The sequence below is a fragment of the Merops nubicus genome, unplaced genomic scaffold, assembly GCF_000691845.1.
Source record: "Merops nubicus isolate BGI_N331 unplaced genomic scaffold, ASM69184v1 scaffold3659, whole genome shotgun sequence".
NCBI classification, from domain to species: Eukaryota; Metazoa; Chordata; class Aves; order Coraciiformes; family Meropidae; genus Merops; species Merops nubicus.
Window position 1 is genome coordinate 1 of NW_008631476.1, and position 19008 is coordinate 19008.

At 40.0% G+C, this 19008-nt stretch overlaps 1 protein-coding gene across 1 annotated transcript; it reads right to left on the reverse strand.

Annotated features, from left to right (window-relative positions):
* Nucleotides 1-4654: 4654 nt before the first annotated feature.
* LOC103779907 (CLIP-associating protein 1-like) lies at nt 4655-16694 on the reverse strand (the record flags this gene model as incomplete). Its single annotated transcript, XM_008947551.1, has 5 exons — nt 4655-4725; nt 11266-11363; nt 12801-12876; nt 13214-13305; nt 16591-16694. Coding segments are annotated over 5 exons (441 nt in total), but the record flags the coding sequence as incomplete, so codon positions are not given.
* Nucleotides 16695-19008: the final 2314 nt, after the last annotated feature.

Here is a 19008-nt window from a genome sequence, read left to right on the forward strand (position 1 = left end):
TTTACTGCGCTCCGCCCCCGCCGCCGCGGTCACGTGCACAGCGAGGTTTTCCCCCCTCCCGCCTCTTGCCCGCCCCGGCCTCAGGAGCCGCTGAGGGTCAGGCCCAGCCGCGACAGCTCCCGGGGGGGATTTTACCCCGAAAGGGAAGTTTTCACCACGAAGGTAAAGTTTTTCCCCACTCCCGAAACTCTGCCAGAGCCTCGCTGGTATTTCTGGGCAGCTGGCTGGATTAGGAGAGGCCTTCCGCACAAAACAAATCCATCAAAAATAAATGAGAAGCAAGAATGCGCACAGAAAAACCCGCCAGAACAAACACAACCAACCAAAATTAAATAAGACGGGAAAAATAAAATTTGAAAAGCAACATAAAACGCCACAAGAATACCCAAAGTAAACCCAAACAAAATATCTTGAACTAAACACCCTCAAAACAAAACCACCCCCTCAAATAAAAACACAAACAAAACATCAAACCAAAACATAAGGAAAAATAGACCTCTGAAAACCACCAAAACACACACAAAAATTATAAACAACCCCAAAACCAAACCCCAGGAAGATGGCTCCTTGAAGAAAGGTGCTTTTTGTGCAGAGCATTTGGGAATTCCCAAATGGCAAAACTTTGAGGAAAAACGTTTTCAAAGCATGTGGTGCCTGCAACAGATGCTGGAGAGCGTTTGGTGCTGATATGGAAGCTATAGTGACAAACTACCCAGTACCCTGTTTGCACTGTGTTCCCAAATCAATGTTTGAAGTGATATTTTGAAGGTACAAAGAGGCCAATCCAATAAAGTTATTAGAAAAAGCCAAAACCCCAGTTCAAATTTACTTAGTCTTGCCTAAAGAAAAGTTTAAAAAACTGGTGGACACCCAGCCATAAGGTGCAGAGCTTGTAAATCACATGTTTAGAGGAGCTGGGACATGGAGCCCTATAATAATACACCAAAAACTTATGAAAGTTCCTTAAAAACCAAGGGAAGCATCAGAGCCTCCTGAAGCTCTTCACTTCCAAATGGGTTTAAATGGAATGTTACGCTTCCATGCCCAGTAAATTTTCTTATCTGAAACTATAAAACAATAAAAGTAACAGCTGAAATTTAAAATAATGTGGCTACATCATGACCATTCACATGGAGTAAGCTAAAGAAATACCTATCTCAAAGCCAAACAGAAAGACCACGGCAGGTGCCACCAGTTTCCCCATTTCCCAAACAACCTACATTCCTAGTGTGCCACTCTGGTGAGCTCCGTCAGACTCTGTCGTCACTGTCTCCATAGTAACTGTATTTCCAAAAAGAAAACAGCAAAGGGAAATAAAACGCAAGAGCGTAATGTGGAAAAACAGATACACACTTGTAGTATGGATTTTTAATTGCCTTTTGGTGGTTTTCTGGAGAACATAGACCTCCACTGTCTCTTTATCACCCCTCATCAGCTCCCCCCAAGCCACGATAACACCGGCACCGATTCCTGTGTGTCACATTTTACATTTGTAAAGCCAACATTATGAGGCATAACATTAAACAGGAAAATTGCGTGTACAATTCATATTCAGCTCCAATTGCATTTGCTGAATCGAGTAGACAGCTCAATATTATTATTTTCCTTCCTTTTCTTTTTATTCCCTGTCTCAAAATTTGCACTACTGCCCGACATAGAAATCTGTTTCAATTCTTTCAGAGAAAACAGTATTTTTACACATCTCAGACAGCACAAACAAGTGCTTTTGCAGCTTTGACATGGGCTGATGGTTCTGTTTCCATAGGAATGAACATTCGTTTGCTGAAAAATGGGGGGGTGCTTTAGAGAGCCTTTTCCAGTTTGCAGGGATACATAGATTTCTGGTGGGATGAGAGAGCAAAGCTTAGCAGCACACGTGAGGTTTTGCTTAACAAGCAAACATCCTGATATGATTCTCCTCATAAGCAATGTCATTATGAGTGTAAATAAACACCAATGTTTTCACAGCAGCTAATTCATTCGCACAATGCACATTAAAGAAATTACCTCACATTTTACTACCCACGTCTGAGGGCAAAGCAAGATGGGGAAACAATAATTAAAAGAAAAAACAGTAATCAAAGGTCAGTTGGAAAGGCAAGTTAGCAGTGGGAAATTAAGCCTTTTAAGTCATCCCCATCAAGCAGAAGCACCAAGAGTCTTGCCCAGTCCCCTGTTAGGCACAGCCCCTTCTCATCTGCTGGCCTTTGAAGCTCCTTGCTACATCCTGCCCCAGTTATTCCACCCATGCTTGTTTTCAGTATGCTCTTCACCTCGTCTGCCCTCCAAGAGCATCTGTCAGTCTCCTGGTAACTCGTTGCCCTCCTCCTCTTTACAGTTTCAATGAAGAAAGACAGTGACACAGGCAGGACTACAAAGTCTTCACACCAGGTCCACTCTAACCAGTCACAGGGACAACAGGATATCAAGCGTACTGGTGTAAGACTGCAGGTACTATCTCTTTTCTTCTCCTCCCTCTATTTCTCCCACATACCTAAGCACACCAATAAAAACTGTGATGCATTTAAGAATGTTAGTACAAACATTTTCTAAAATATCTATTTGGTTTGATTTTTCAAATACTAAGGAACACATTCTTTTATTCAGATTGTTTAAAGCTGTGAGTTCTGAGGTGTGGGCTTTTTTCTCATCTCTTTTTTTCCCCTCCCTCCAAAGCTGGAAAAAAGAGACTGAGCAACAGACCTAAGTACTATTTGACAAAAGAATCCTAAGTCACAGCTCCAGATTCTCACAAACTAGGTCAACACAACCAAGATTTACTACACCACAGCAATGTCACTCAGGACGATGAAGCAGCTGACATCTCCCACTGTTGGATTAGTGAGCTCCTCCTACACCAAGCTCTAAACCTTGACACCATCACACATTGAGGAGAACCCTCATCTGTACCGTTGATTTATTTGGGAAATAACTCAATTTGGCTAAAAGCCCTTCCTTTTGCTGGTAAAAAGGTCAGCAACAGAAGTGTGCCAATCTAATCACATTAAAGGCCGTTAAAGAAATTTTTTTTGCTCCCTCCATCCCTTCTTGGAAACACAATTCTATTCTCCTCTATCTTCCCAAGTCCTTTTCCAAAACATCCAAAGCACTAAAACAAAACAAAAAAAATCCTCAACACTAACAGATGTATTTCAACATTAGGATTTGGCCTTTATCCAGAGATGTTTGATAAAGCTCCTAAAAGAAAAGTTGGTAACAAAGCTACGGGAAATCAACAGTAATTTTTAATCTGCACGTGCAAGCAGTAAATACAGATTGTCCTTCAGAGAATAATGAAGGATAAAGCCAAGATAAAGCACTAACAATGGAAGAGTAGCTTTTCAATAGCATTAAAAAATGGTCTAGATGGGTCCAACAGATAAACCAGGCTCAAGCAAAAACACGGAAGCCTACCAGAAGAATTCTGTCTCTACAGTACCAAAACAGAACCAAAGTAACTTTTCACCAGAATCTGCCACATATAAGACAAAACAAAAGGTTTATACTGCTGTAGATCAGCATTAGTATCTGCATTTTACAGTAAAGATTAAAATGGCTTAATGGAAAGTAACTTAACTCTTAAAATAGAGAGAACCAGCTCCTAAGCTAGTCCAGCAATGTTGGTATTTATATTTGCATGTATTTTTTAATCATTTCAGTGTGTTTATGTTCCCTCATGTAACTCTCCCCATCCTCCTGAGACCTACCAGCAGAAAAAACATATGTGTAAAATGCACCTTTGAACCTCTCCAACCTATGTACCAATAATAACTTCAAATGCAAAGGACAGTGCTTTACCCTTCAACAGTGTTTTCTGAAGTGAAAATCTGCCCTAAATTGTTATGTTTTTTCTTGGAAAGAAAAATGGCAGAGGTTTGAAAAGAAAAATGAACATGAGAAAACCCTCCACTATAAAATAATATCTACTGGTTCCTTCTAAAAGACAACAAAGTTTTTAAAAACAACTGTGTTAAAGCCACTGCCACAACACCTCTCTTGTTGTGCTATCAGGTAACTTTTTCTTATCTTAAATTATAGCTTTAATAAGAAAGAATGATGGGTTTGCTCTTTCATACTATTAAGTATTGTATGAAGAACGCAGTAGGAAGCAACAAGGATTCTCTACACAACTTTTCTTCTCATGAAAGACACCAAAAATTAAGCTCAAGCTCAGTGAAGTCTTAACTTCAACATTTAGAGCATCTTTGAATGCTGCAGTCACCTATATCTATTATTTAAAACTCTAGGTATTATCATTGTTATTAATCATTTTGACTGAGAAATCAAACACATGCATCACTAAATAGCCCTTTTCTTTCAGAAACTTACTGTAAGACAGGATAAAGGTTCATCTGACCTTTTTTCCCATGCATGAATACTTTGCAGCATTCTTGTATCCTCTACTGAGCACACATGTAACTTGTTAAAGACTCGCTGCTTGTTTCCATCCAGTTTCAACACCTTTTAAATGGTATCCTGACTTCAGGCCAGCAAATACTTTCAGTAATGTAGTCTAAGTTTGTTTCACTAAGTTTCTCATTTTCTTAGCATTTACATGTTTCTAGTTATCCATATCACCTAGATAATGCTAGCATTTAAACATATCTTCTATTAATCTGAAGCTGATCATAAACATAAGATCTTTGACACTCACCATTGATGCTACTTAAAATCATATTTCCAGAGTTTCTTACTTCATCAAATTTTGCAAAGATGGTTTGCAACCTGTGAAAAACAACAAGGAAACATTTTTATATCTCTGAAATCCCTTGGGTTACTGGTAAAAATAGAAACCATTTATTAACATAAATAAATCACTAATACAGAATATAAAAGGGATTAAGAATATCAAGAAACTATTCTTCAGGGACTCCTCCTAAGTTAGTTGAGCATCTCCATATGAATGCCTGGAAAACTGTCAACTCAAATAACAAAACTGATTAAAATCTACTGACATCCTGAATTTCAGGTTCAGTACTAGTGTATATATTGGATTCAGATGTCTGCAGTATTACTCTGTTTATACACAACACTAAAAGGCAAGAATTTTAACTATGATCAATTGGGAAAAGAAATATGGATTAGTACTTCATTTGTTCTGAGACAATTACAAGTTTTTGCTCATCACAATTTTTCCAGTTTTGTTATGAAAACGTTTTCCTAGTAGTTAGCATTTTCACAGTAACAGGAAATGCTTCTTTTCTAAACTTAAGGTAGACAAAACACTTCACTCATGTCAACACCCAGACCACAGATCTTAACTCTCACAACTGAAAACAGACTGCAAGTACTAAGCTACATATAAACAGAAACAAACACCACAAAAAAAAAAAAAAAGAACACAAAGAAACCACACACAACCAAAACAAAACCTCTAGATTTGCCATCTAGTCCCACCAAGTAGGAAAAGCTGCTCAGGAAGCTGGCAGAAAACTTAAACAGCCATTTTTCATCACTTCTGCCATAACTACCATAAGGCAAACCAAGAAAAATGGGTAAAAACAGTGCTTGGGTATGAAAATTCTCAAAATACACAAAAGGAGCAACATCAAGGACACACAAAGATTTAACTTGTACACTTCCTTATGCACACCCCACTTTTACTCAATGATCTGTGTAGACAGTCTGTGCACAGTTTTCTCTGATCCACCACACACCCTGTTCATTCACTGCTACCTCATTTATTCAGCCATGATTGAATGCAATAAAATCATGAAATGCAGCCAGAGAAGTGCATAAAAAATCTTGGGCCCTTCTTCCCTAATTTCCCATGTTTTACAGCTCTCACAAAGTGCTATTTTTACTTTCCAGATACTTCAGGGCAATCTGATGGAGAGCAAATTTGGCCTGGACTAGAACTAGTCAAAGAAATACCTGGATTTAGTTGAGAATTCCACAAAAAAAATCCAACCCTATTACAAGCATCTAAAAATTAAACCAAAAAAAACCATGAAGTCAATAACCTCTAATGCAAACCAGCAGTTATTTTACCATCTCAAATTATCTCAAAACTGTATGTAGCTCAATAGTAGTTGGCCTAATTTTCCCTTAACTTCGTTCTTGTCTGTCTTCTCCCTGGAATCTGTTTTCCCCTCTCCTTTGCACCACCCTCACATCTACAACCAGCACAGCCACAGCAACATGTGTGAAACAGCCACTCACAGATGTCAGATGACACTGCTTTAATATTAAACCTTGCTCTTTCCATGAAAAGGTCAATTTGTAAACCAAATGCAATTTACACCAAAATGGTTGGTTTGTTTTGCCACTTAGCCCAGGAAAAAAAACCCAAGTACAGTAAACATCTGAAATGCTTTTTGGGTAGTAGCAGTTACTAAGGACTCCACGTGGAACCCATTACCATGCTACAAAAATCAATACCCACAGTAATGCATTATGCCACTTTGCTTTCATCAAAGCAAGTTAATGCATTTGCTTTGTAGGTACCATAGGAAGTATTTTCACTGTTCACTAGTGATTGCAAGTTGCCCTCAATATGCTCTATCCTATACTAAACACTGCGTTCACAGTTCACCTGGTTGATGAGGACTTAACTCCATCTGAAGGACTGAAACTTAACCTGAGAGAAACTGAACATGAAGACTAGAGAGATTAATAGATTTCCTTTAAAAACTCACTTCAATTTTTATGCCTTGTTAGGAAAAAATGTTACACGTTTGGCACACGTATTTTTGAGCATTCAAAAGAAAGTATTTCCTCCTCTTTTGAACTTTGTTTCAAACATGCTTTCCTGAGCATTTTAAACAAAATGCTTCCTTATAAATATAGTAATATACACATTGGCTCCCACTCTGGGCAAAATATCTGACAAAGTACTAACTATGAACGTTTAAAAATGTGTTTCCCAGCACTGGATGCTATGTAGTCAGTGGTGCAGGCTGGAGCACACCTAAGTACTGCCACTCCTAAAGCTTTCAAGGCATGTCTTCAGGACCAGAGGCATACTCTGAAGTATTTGGTCATAATTAAAAAGAAGAAAAATCCAGTAAAACACAGGTGACAAGATGGTCAAGCACTACTGCAGATCCAACCCTCTCTTTACCACAGCTTACAGGATCTGTAACTACTACTTTGCTAAGACTCTCACAGTAAGTTTCTTCCTCCCTCTCCTCCCACCCAGCTCTTCATGCTACTATCTTCTATTTCTTCACACAGCCACAGGCAGCGAGGCAGTATGGGCTGAAGTCTCTAAAATTATTGCAACCACAATCAATTTAAGATTGTTTACAGGGGCTGAGCTCCTGGAACAACAAAGCCTGACCAAGAGGAACCCAAGGAAGCTGACAGGGCCGGGTGAAGGCTGGTTTCATCAGCAGCAGCAGTAAGGAAGGTTCTTGAAGAAGAGGAGCATTATTACTCCTTGATCTCATACCTGCAAGCCCAACTCTGGATATGACATGCATAGTCCATCAGTAAAGTCATCAGTCAGTAGAAATACTATGTCACTGGTGACCAGACATTATCTTCTTTCTTAAAGAAGGCACAGACAACTTCTGCCATTTCACATATGGAAGGAAAAACCCCCACTGACCAAAAAAACATGCAGGCCACTTCTGCATGAGCTGGATGATTGTTGCTGTCTGAGTCAATCTATCAGGTTGTAGCACTTGAAACAGGGGCTCCTAGCAGCCTGCTAAACCCTCTCCTATGGCAGGTGATAGGTCTCCATCAAAGGATGGCCTTAACATGGTTATTCCAATCCATGAGAGGAACAATGTACCCTAAGACAGCGTGAGCTGACACGTGTGCACATGGAAATGCTCACCAAGAATATGCACTGCACTGCCAGACTGAAAAGCCACTACTGATGAAGTTCAACTGTTTGCATGACAAGCAGAGGGGGATAACTGAAAGTTTGGACCTTGTTATGATGAGAAAAAAAAGCACCAGTCCCCTGTCAGTAGCAGGAAGAAGAAGAAGAAAGGGTGGCCATCGGTCCATTCTTCATGTCCAAAAAGAGTCTAAAGCAGGAAATGGCCCAGATGAAGCCTTGCACTTATTTCCCCTTACTTCTCTCTTCCAAAAATAAAGCATCTTGAACAGACACGTGTCCACATCTGGACACACAGATGGACCTCATCTACAACACAAACTAGACAGATAAGTCAAATGGCAGTATTCAGAAATGCATGCTGCAATCCTGTAACGTTTCAGGATATCAACTTGTGTGTCTAGACATAAGGACTAAACAAACAACTGGGTTTTATACATTATGCTTCTCAAGCAACAGTGGGAAAACTTGTCAGATGACTTCCTGAAAAAAAATCTTAAAAAGCTTTTAACACTCTGACCAACTGCTATCCAGAGCCACATGGACTACTTCCACTCAGGGAAGATGAGCTATACAGATTCCATGCTGTAACAAACTCAGTTTGGCCCATACAGAACAAAATCTGTGCACTCTTCTTGGCTCCCAGAACAAGAAATACAACATCCACTTTTGGTATTCACAGATACATTAACACTAATACTTACAGGCCTGATACCAATGACTAAAAAACCTCTTTGGCAGCAACTTTAACAGAAGGGAAACCAACAGCCAAATTTCCAAACAGTGACTTGATACTGATTTTTGTGAAAAAACACATGTGCTTTAAGCAAAACATGTATTATGAGTTTTGTAAGTTGAAAAAAATGAAATAGAAACAGGCACTCATTGATTTTCTTTATGAACCAACTCACAAATTCATCTCTTTAAAGAGTAAAAACACACTGTGAAGAAATATATAGTAGTAACAAGTAAAGTTGAACTACAAAATTAAGATCCCATCTTTTATTAACTCCCTAGACTCCACCAGGTCTAAAACCTTCTCTAGAAAATCCAGGATTTTCCACTGAGGCAAACCTACCAGGTGCAGATTACAAAACCTTTTAAGCCTACTATTATTGAATTACTAACTGCATTTGGCTTTGTATAGCCACAACATGTATACACCATTTGCATATTTAAGGAAGTTGAACAATTTCTTAACACAATGCTTGATGAACTTTCCTGCCTTCCCTTCAGCAGATGTGAGCTCTTATTATCAGTGCTTTAGGGCAGAGTACATTCAAGCAGCAACACACAGATCTCTAATGTGTAATATGTTATGTAAACTAAACAAGCCTACTTTTTATTCCATCACGTGTGCAGCAAATACTGCAGAGATCTGGGTTTCTGCAAATATTTAGGCTTCCACACAGTTCTGAATGCCCTGTCGTACAGTAAAGGAGCTGCAGTGCAGTTCTTCAGGCTGAACTCAACAACTGAAAGCAGCCGTGTCTGAACTACAGATTATCTGTAATACTTAAAACCCTTAAAACCTACCCAGACACACAAATGTGAATACAGATTCCCCTCAAAACAAGGACAAGATGATACCCTGCATCAAAAGGGCTTTTTCTCCACACATCACCAGTCCTGTGTAACCACATGAAAATTTTAAAGCACCTACGTGAAGGGAAAACTTCTGACAGGCACTGGGGAAGAAATGTCTCAAATTAGGTCTGCCTGTGAGGAACAACAGCCTGGGCTACCACAGAGCTAATCTGTCTTTCCTGAGCTTTGTCAGCCGCTGTGCTACTCGTGTGAGGGAGTAAGGAGAGACTGCAACAACTCTGCTTTCCATCAGCCATCTAGCAGCCCCATGCTCGAGCAAATCCTAACTCCCCTCTTCATCCCAAACTGAGAATACCACAGAGGACACAGCACCCAGACCCAGCTAACTGATTATTTTACTCTAGCCTTGGCCACCAGGTGCAGAACTGCTGAGTTTCAGTGGCAACAGCCCGTTTAACATGCACCAAGCAGAGCCTCCCTTCTTTATATAAATGCAAATGGTGCAACTACACTCGCCTTCAGATCAGGGGGAATTCTGTATTCCACTGACTCAGAGCATAGAAAAAACCATTTGGTACCTACTGCAACTGAATTAGAAGCTGCTCATCACCCTGAGGGTACAAAGCTCCTGTGGTGTTTAATCCTATTTGGATCCCAAGATTTACTCAGTTTGTACCACAGGGAAATGTGAACAGGATGAGTGCTGAACCTAAAATTATGGTCAGACTCAACAGACACAGTACACATGAAAGCTGTTATCTGCACTCTTTTGTTCTTACTCTCTGTTCCAAAAGATGTCCAAGATCCTGCCTTGATGTAAGCAGGATCTTCTTCATTATGTTTATCTGCTATGAAACTTAATTTTTTTGAATTGTAGTAATAACACAGCTTAAACTTCTGTGGTAGCCATCTAATCTCTTAATAATCCAAAATTATGAGAGCCATTAAATAAAAGAATACGCACAACTTTACGTAGGCAAGAGAAGCTTTTGTCCAAACAGGCTGAACTCTGCCTGGAACATTAAACAATGAACTCAATACCATTCTCCTATGATCTTTTGATACCTTACAAATAAATCAGGAAAAAATCAGGACTAATAGTTCTTTTAGAAGGCTCTGATGAGTCACAGTATTCGCTCTGATACTCTGACACTGTTTTGTAGATATATTCAGTTTCATCAAAATCAAGCAGCGAGATGATCCAGAGTAGAGGGATATGTTACTTGATAAGGGGTTTGCACATTTTTTAAGATGTGTAAATTGTTTTAAAAAGGAATATTGAAGGTTTTATTGTATAAACAGTCTTTCCCACTATTTCCACCTCTGTCTAGCTTTCTTATTTAAACATATCCTTACCAAGGCAGCAACAAAACAACAGCTACTTTTATTTCTTGTAAACTGAACTACACACAACATAAATCAGCCTTCAAAGATCAAAATTGCTTTTAAGAAAGAGAAAGGAGCATCCAAAGTAGACATTTTCAGAGCTTTCTTTACACCTTTTGCAAGAAACATCCAGCACCCTGTGATGACATGTGTAACAGGTAGAGCAGCCAGTGCTCTTCCTGAATACTTCTCTCTCCCTGAAGCCCAGACTGGAAAGGACTGGTCTGATATAGCATTTATTGGCTTAATTTTGAAACCTTTTTCTACCATTGTCCAGCTCTCAGCTTCTCCCAAAGTTCAGGGATTTTAACTGGTGAATGGAAGGCTGCTTTTCATGGCACACCTGTATACCTCTTCCAAACAGAAAAGACAGCCACAGAACAAAGTCAGAACACTAGTAACACCACAGCAGAAGCAAAAGTAGTTAGAATAAAAATAGTAGTATTTTTAAAACACAGCATTTAATGAGTTTGAAGTTCTAATAAAGAACACTAAGACAGAATGGCTCAGGATGATAAAAATCAAAACAGCTAACTCACCTTCCAGGAGGAATTCCTCTCTTGGTAAGATCTAGTCGTACTTTCTCTCCCACATGTCTATAAACCTCTACAATGGCCAGTATGGCAGCATCTCTCACCTGTGAACACAGTTTAAATGGTTCTTTTTAGGGTAACAGAAACAAAGAGAACACTGGCTGACATCCCACTCATCTCCCAGTCTCTGTCGACCTGCATGCCAGCTCATTTCACAACACACTTAAAACAGCCAGGATGGAAGGAAAGGAAATACAACTGTAGTTTCAAGATGGTGTTTGTTCCAAGCCAGAGCATCTCCAGATGGTGAAAGTAAAATCCTAGAAGTAACAGCTCCAGAGGGAATTTCTGAGACTGACATAAGAATATATGGGGGAAAAAATCAGGTCTTATTGAGGACTACCACAGCAGGCAATTCTTCAGCAGTTAGACCCTGCACTCAGCCCTGACACTTGCTGTTGCTCTCAGCTCTTTCTACATGCAGTGAGGTTCTTCTGGACAACTAAGGACCTGACTGCCCTCAAAAGTGGGCTAAAATGATCAGCATTTTCTTCCTTCCAACACAGGGAAGGGGAATGAATAGTTAAACCAAGGAGACTTCATGCCTCTCTAAAAAATTTTAAACCATAGTCATCACAATAAAAACTGCCCAATATGCATGTTAGTAAAAGCCATTATTCTCTACAAAGAATTACTGGAGAGACTTAAATATTGTTCTTTGTAACAGTTCAAACTAAACCCACAATTGCTCTATCAACATATGAACTACATCTTTACTAATGATCAACAAAAAAGAAATTCTTGAAAGATTTTCTCTATAACAGAAGGATGCTATGCCATACAGGGGAGACCAGGACCTTGCTGCACCCAGAAAACAAGGATGAAGAACTATCCTCTTTAGTTGCCCATCTCCCACCAAAGCTACCTTTTTCCTTACTGTATTCATAGCCTTTTCTCTCAGATAGAGCTTCAGATAAATCAAGAGAGAGCTTATCAGTTTCCATGGGAAGATTTTCTGAAGTTCAGATGTCACCATCATGAACTAGGTCTTGATTTTCACTGCAGATGTTTTCATTTAATTAACTGATTTTAACTACAGTCCTTGCACATGCTCCAAAGCCATTTGGATTCCATTTAGGAAATTATTACATGATAATGTTATCTCTAGCAAATTTGGCAAGCTCCTACACATCTCATGTAGGGGGCTCCTTCTGGAGGCAACTCTTCCTGTCAATATCTATACTCTTGTTTCAACATCCTCTATAAGAAACAACTATTTTCAGTAATGACTAGTTGCACTTTTTGAGCACAAAACTCAAGGAGCCAGTATATCACAACACTGCTGCCTCTGCAACTTTCCTTTTATCTCCCAATGGATGGACTGAATCAGAAGAAAATGGGTTTATTGTTTCTGATAGCAGAAAATAACGATCTGTTGTATACAAGCAAGCCTATCAGCTCTTCTTAAATGCCTACATTGATTTTGCTTTCATCCCTCTGTCAGAGTCTAGTTGTTGAAGCCCAAGGAGTGAAATCCTTACCTGACTATTTGAGTCCCCAAACGCTGTACACAGATGTGGTACCAACTTGCTGAGGATCAGTGGTTGTGCACCGTAACTAGAAGAAAAGTTAGATGTTAAATATTTGGGGTTTTTTTTTTTTTACACCAAAAAATACTTATTGCAGAATTGAACTTTCAGCTTAGTTTTGATAAAATACAAACTTATATTAATAAAGCTCTCTCTCTCCTTTGCTAGTCCTTTGTCCAGTTTTAAATTAGGCAAAAACACTAGACCTTTAGTCTTTCTTCCAGAAGGCTCACAGGTTAAGTTGATTGCTTTTCCCCATTTATTAATTTAATTGAATCAGACTTCCTAAATGACTCATTTCAGAGAAAAATGACATTCAGAAGAATGATAGAACTGCTATGTCTCCATAGAAACAAAAAGCTTACATGTTTAAGGTAGCAATAAGACACAAACACACTCCTTCTCGGGATCGGTAATTCTTGTGTTTAAAACCAAGAGCAAGGCGTTCCCAAATGTACTATAAAAACAGAAAGAATCATCTTTGATTACCAACAGCACAATACAATGTCACTCTCCATACTTTATAATTACATCCATAACAGTTAAAAAAAAAAAAATAAAGGACAGGTCCACTGGAAAATTAAAAGCACTTCTCAGACAAAATTAAGTTACAAAATGCACAGGATGGAACACAGATTAGTTAAACGCCAAAAACGATTTCTAAAAACATCCTTGAGAAATAGCTGAGCATTTGTCTTGAGAAACAGCTCTTAAAAACACACAGCATTGTTACAGTTAACACACACACACCAAACATTAACGTTACAAACTACTGACTCAAGCAGAAGTTGCTCGATTTTTTTGCTTCGCGTTCCGTTTCCCTGCCAAAATACCCTCTCATCCATTTTAGCTCATTATCCATACTCCTGCTTCTCTCCTATTTTCACTTTCAATTTATTTCTTCAATTATCTCTCGCCTGTTCATTGTAATTCCTCCCCTTCCATTTCTGTTCTGCTTTCATTTCTCCTTCCGTGCCTGTGCCGCTTGGCTCCCAAACCCTCCTTCACCCTCCCGCGCACTCCCGTTTCCTTCCCTGCTTTTAGCCTTGCCCTCCTCCCTTCGTCTCCTTTACCTCTCCATCTCCTCGGCGTTCTCTAGCTGTAGGGCATGGTGTGAAAGGCAGGGGGAAGGTGAAGCTCAGGGAGCGTGGGGAATCTCCGGGGCGGGCTGCGAGTGGAACTCCCCCAGCTGCAGCGCTGCCATTACGGCATCCGCGGGGAGCGTTGCCTAGTGATGGCTGCACACTGCCAGCAGCACATTTGGCAGCCTGGGCACCACCCCCAGAGGGCTGCAAACGTGTAAGGATTCCACACACATCTGCTACAATGTATTAGGAACTAATTATTGTAATCTGGGAAAAATAATAAACCTCGCTAATACGAACTCCGGCTCAACACCACCAGGGTGAGAGCACAAAATCTTGGATCCTCTCTTATTAATCGTGTGGAACTCTTCATAGCAGACATAAAATTTTCCAATCAGAGCCTCGCTTGATTGTTTCATCCCATCTGTTGTTACTTGCTTGTTTGTTTGTGTTATACTTCATTACGCTTAGAGAAAACAAACCTGAGACAAGCAGGGTATGGCTTGCCAAAACTGCACAGCTTAACAACAAAGAACAGGATTTTACAGGAGGAAACATCCTTCCAGTTACCCCACTGCCCAGGACAAACGTGGGAAAAAGGAAATCTCCTTGCTAGGTGTACAAAAATACAGGTAGGGAGGGAACTGTACAGACCTGAAACTAAGTAAGGCTCAAGAGTAATTCAGCCTTTTGCTAAATGAACCCTACCTGAAGAACTGCATTCTAAATAGAGAGATTCAAACAGCTGTTTAGAAATTTCAGCTCTCAGGACTTGCTAGCACAAGTTGGTGTCAACTTCCCTTTGTCCCATTTATGCTTTTATACACCTATATTCTTATTTTTCTGCTTTCCCACCCATAAACAGCTACATCTAGTTCTCACTCATAAAAACACACAAACAAAGAACCCAAACACTTAAAACAAGAAAAGGGAATTGACAACAGGAGAAACTCCACATCATTCAACAGCATACTGGAACAGACAAGATGAGCTCATTGGAAACTTACAGGACTTATCCCCCCCAAAATATTCCACCCAGCTCTTCCAAAAGCATGTTCCTCTGCAGCAAAGGGAGACTAAAACTCTGTATTTCCCTGTTGGCAGCACAGGAAAGACTTCCTTGTTTTGGTCCCTGCTGTGAGGATGAGTGATGCTCTTCATCCACATTTTTAACGATACATAAACTGAAGCCAGGTTTCTCCTGCCCCAGAGGAGCTCCATATCTGCTCTTAGGCTGTTCCTTGGACCCCATGAACCTTCTGTTCTTTCTGACACTGCAAGCAAGCTTCCAAGGGGATGGAAGCTTCTTTCCATCACCTTGGCATACAGCCCAACAACTCTCCAGAAACTGGAGCATGGACCGGTCACCTAAAACTCTTCCCTAATGAGGGCCTAGCACAAATCACCACACTCTTTATCAGCAGTTGTTCAAATGAAGGTGTCTCCAAGACACTGTGCACCTACCCAAACACTGCTACTGTAGAGGCAGGTGTACTTTCAGGTCTGCAGGCCAAGTATTTAGGAGCATCTTGTGCAAAGGAACGTGTCACTCAACTATTTGCACTTAGGCATGACAAAGTGCTGCAATGTCTCTGCCAGTGAATAGGATCCAAAGTACATGTAGTGAAAAGGTCAAGGCATGTCATTGGGGAAGACACTACTAGACTTTGGTACCTAAATCCTAGTTGGATCTGTTATCATACAAGAAAGTGACTCATAAGAGTTGGAAGGCAAATAAATATGTTTCTATTGTTGCCTAACATGCTACCCATGTCTCCAATCAGACCCAGTAATGGAGAAAAATCTTCTCCCTGCAGAGCAAGTCTCAAAAATCTTTTTCCCTGTGGACAAACATTGCAACCTCTACCTATGAATACAAGTTGGGAATTAGCAGCAAAAGAACCTTGTTTTAATTCACAAAGATGAAGACATTCCCTATTAACTTCTGCACTTCAAACTCTAAAACATATTTTCTTTGGAAATTAAAACCCCAAATAAGAAGTTCCTACTGACAAGCAGGGTCACCAGAGTTCCAAATAAAATCATTGCTTAAACAATATAATCCTGTTAAATGATTTTAAAGTTTTCACATTCACAGAGTAGAAATGTTAGATTTAGCACTTGGAAGCCACACAATGGTAAGAGCTGTAAAAAGTTTGTGTAACTCAACTTCAAAGTAAAAGACCAAATCAGAGGGTAACTTATCCCCACCTCTGTTTGTCCAAGGCTCACACAGCATGTTTGTCATGCATCTAGAAAGCCAGATTTTCTATGGTAGAACACATCTCAACTGCAGGACAGCTCCTGCACGTTCAGGAGTAAAACAACATCAATTCAGAGCTAAAGAAATGGATTTATTCCCATTATGCAAACTCAAATCCAGGAGGACACTTCAAACATGCTTAATGAAAGTCCTGCCACGTGACATGTAAACATCTCCTGAGAATTTAGCTGTAATATGCAAAAACTGCTGAATTACACTGTGCCAGATTTTTATCTTGAGCTGAACAATGCATCAGTGTCAAACCATTAATATTATCTTTAACATTTACACCATTAGCAGCTGCTGTAACGTCGTGACAAATTCAAAGTCAAGCTCATGCAGAAGTCATAAGCTTCTGGAGGCCTACATCTGAATCTAGATGAAGTCATCATACCATGGGTGGTGCTGCTTTGTCCATCAGCTTCAGTATCAGATTCTGTGCTTGCTCTCGGACTTGGTCTTTGGCATCTCCCATACGATCTATCAAAGGCAGGAGAACTACAAGAAAAGAAAAAGAAAAAAAGATTAAACACCCAATGAAGATTTTCTAATACTTCAAGATATATCCAAAGACAGATTTAAGACACATTTCACTCAAAAATAAAAGCTGATTTTAAGTTGGGCAAAATATATCCAAGCCTCAAATGGATTTCTTATAACATTATAGAGACTAACAACAAAAGCATTGGACTGAAATTGGAGAAAATAGTATCTACCAGCAGGCTAAAGTGAAAGCAAGCTTCCCATCTTAAAACCTGTGTGAATGACTTCAATTTAATCTTCCAAAAATATGCTGATAGCTCCTGAAAGCCTGGCTACTTTGAAAAATAATGCTAGACCTGGTGAGTCGGAAAGAATTGGGAAAGGAAAAAGGACTACTAGAAAATAAATCAGTGGGATTTTGTTGTTTAATTACAGAACTTTTAGACATTGTAAATCCTCCTATTCACACAGCGTATGTTCTGGAAACTCAGACTTACTTCAGTAGAAGTATTGATACAAGTTACTATTTTAAAACAAGTGCCCTCAAATACTATTTGACTAAAATTTCATCCTCGCTGATGGTTTCACATCCTAAAAATCAGAACTCACTCACAATGAAAGGCCTTGCCAATTCTTTCCCACTGCTTATCCAGAGAGAAGTTTACAATTACAGCTGATAAATTCATGCTACAATATTCAGGCAAGTTATCTGAATAAATGCTTACATCAGCAGCATGGAACACATCCTGCTGTGCTGGTTCCCAGTCCTCCATCTGCAGCCCACACACACACACTGGGGCTACATTTGCAATCATGATGACATTTACTCCAAATTTCTACAAGTAGCCCAAAATGTACCTCGAGTCTTTCAGAGATTTGTTCATATTCCAACAGAGGACAACCCAGCAGCAGCTAAAATCTCCTCCTGCTGTATTTGGTGCTACCTCTCTGAAGACCTGAGAGTACTTTCCTGCTGCTGCTTGAGCTCCCTGAGCTCAGACTGCTACGAAACTTTCCTGGTTTGCTCACAGAAGAAATTTAGCCCTATTTTTTTGAAAGGATGAATGTTATCAGTACATAGTGATTTTTATAGTAATAACTCGAGTTGCAAACAAAAGGAAAGGAACAGAATCAGTTGCTCAGGAGGTCTCCTCAGTCCTGTTCCTACATAAAAACCTGTGGCCATTTCTGTACCACGATTACTGCTGCACGGATGCACTGCTGAAGCTGGAATTGCTCCTCCTCTTGCATCTGAACACTTCCTAATTGTCCCAATCCAAATATTTAATTCTACTGGCTCTGAATATTCCACTGATATCTTTGGCTACCTGTATCAAGTTTCTTCATTTTCCATCTGTCATTCCTTCCTCCTGATTAAGTTATTACAGCTACTTGCATTTTACAGTTCAAAGAGAAGGATTTGGGGTTATTTTTGGTTTGTTTGGTGGTGTGTGTTTTTTGTTTTCTTTTTTCTTTGGTGGTGTTCCTGTTCTCTCCAGTGGTTTGGGTTTTTTTTCCATTTTGTAAACACAAAAGAAACATCCAGAACTCAAGTAGTGATTTTTGCCAATACACAGTTCACCTTCCTAATAAGAAGCTAATAAACTTCCAATCAGTCATACACTTACTGATTACATTTTTTCTTCCCAAGATTACTCCTCATGACTCTTTTCAGCATTTCTAAACCCACCTTGTACTTGTACCACATATTATTGGTGAGATCTGCTACATTACTCTGCCTGTTGAGCAGCAGAAGGCAACTCCAGCTTCCCAGGGAGGGAAACAGAGCCACTGAGAAGCTGTTCCAAAACACAGAGAGCATCAGTCCCTCGGGAACAGGGCTCCTTTGTGACTAATTAGCACGCTGAGTCAGTTGATGGAGCTGTGGATACCAGGGCTCTGCTCAGATCACTAAGGCAAGCACAGAGAACAGCTAGAGAAGCGGCTCAGCAGAGATGAGGTCACCGAGTTAAAGTAAGCCATGAGACAGGCTGCAGATCTCAGTGCCCCCAGCCACCCACCACGCCAGCCTTTGCCACTCCTGGAGCTCTGACAGAGGGACAACCTGCTCTTAAAGGGCCCAGATGTCTGCAGGCTTCACTTTCCCCCTCCCAACAGGTCTCACGTTTCTCTAAGACCCCATGTAAGACATGATCCATTCCACTAGTGCAAGACAAATGAAACGAGGCTGTTGAATGCTGGCAACCACCAGCTGGTTTTCAGTTTGGTAGTTCATCTTTTCTGTCAGACTAAGCTCCAACAGGAAATAATTTGAAGTTGGTTGCCTGTTGATGAAGTATCAGAATGCTCAAGCAGAACGGAGTCTCCA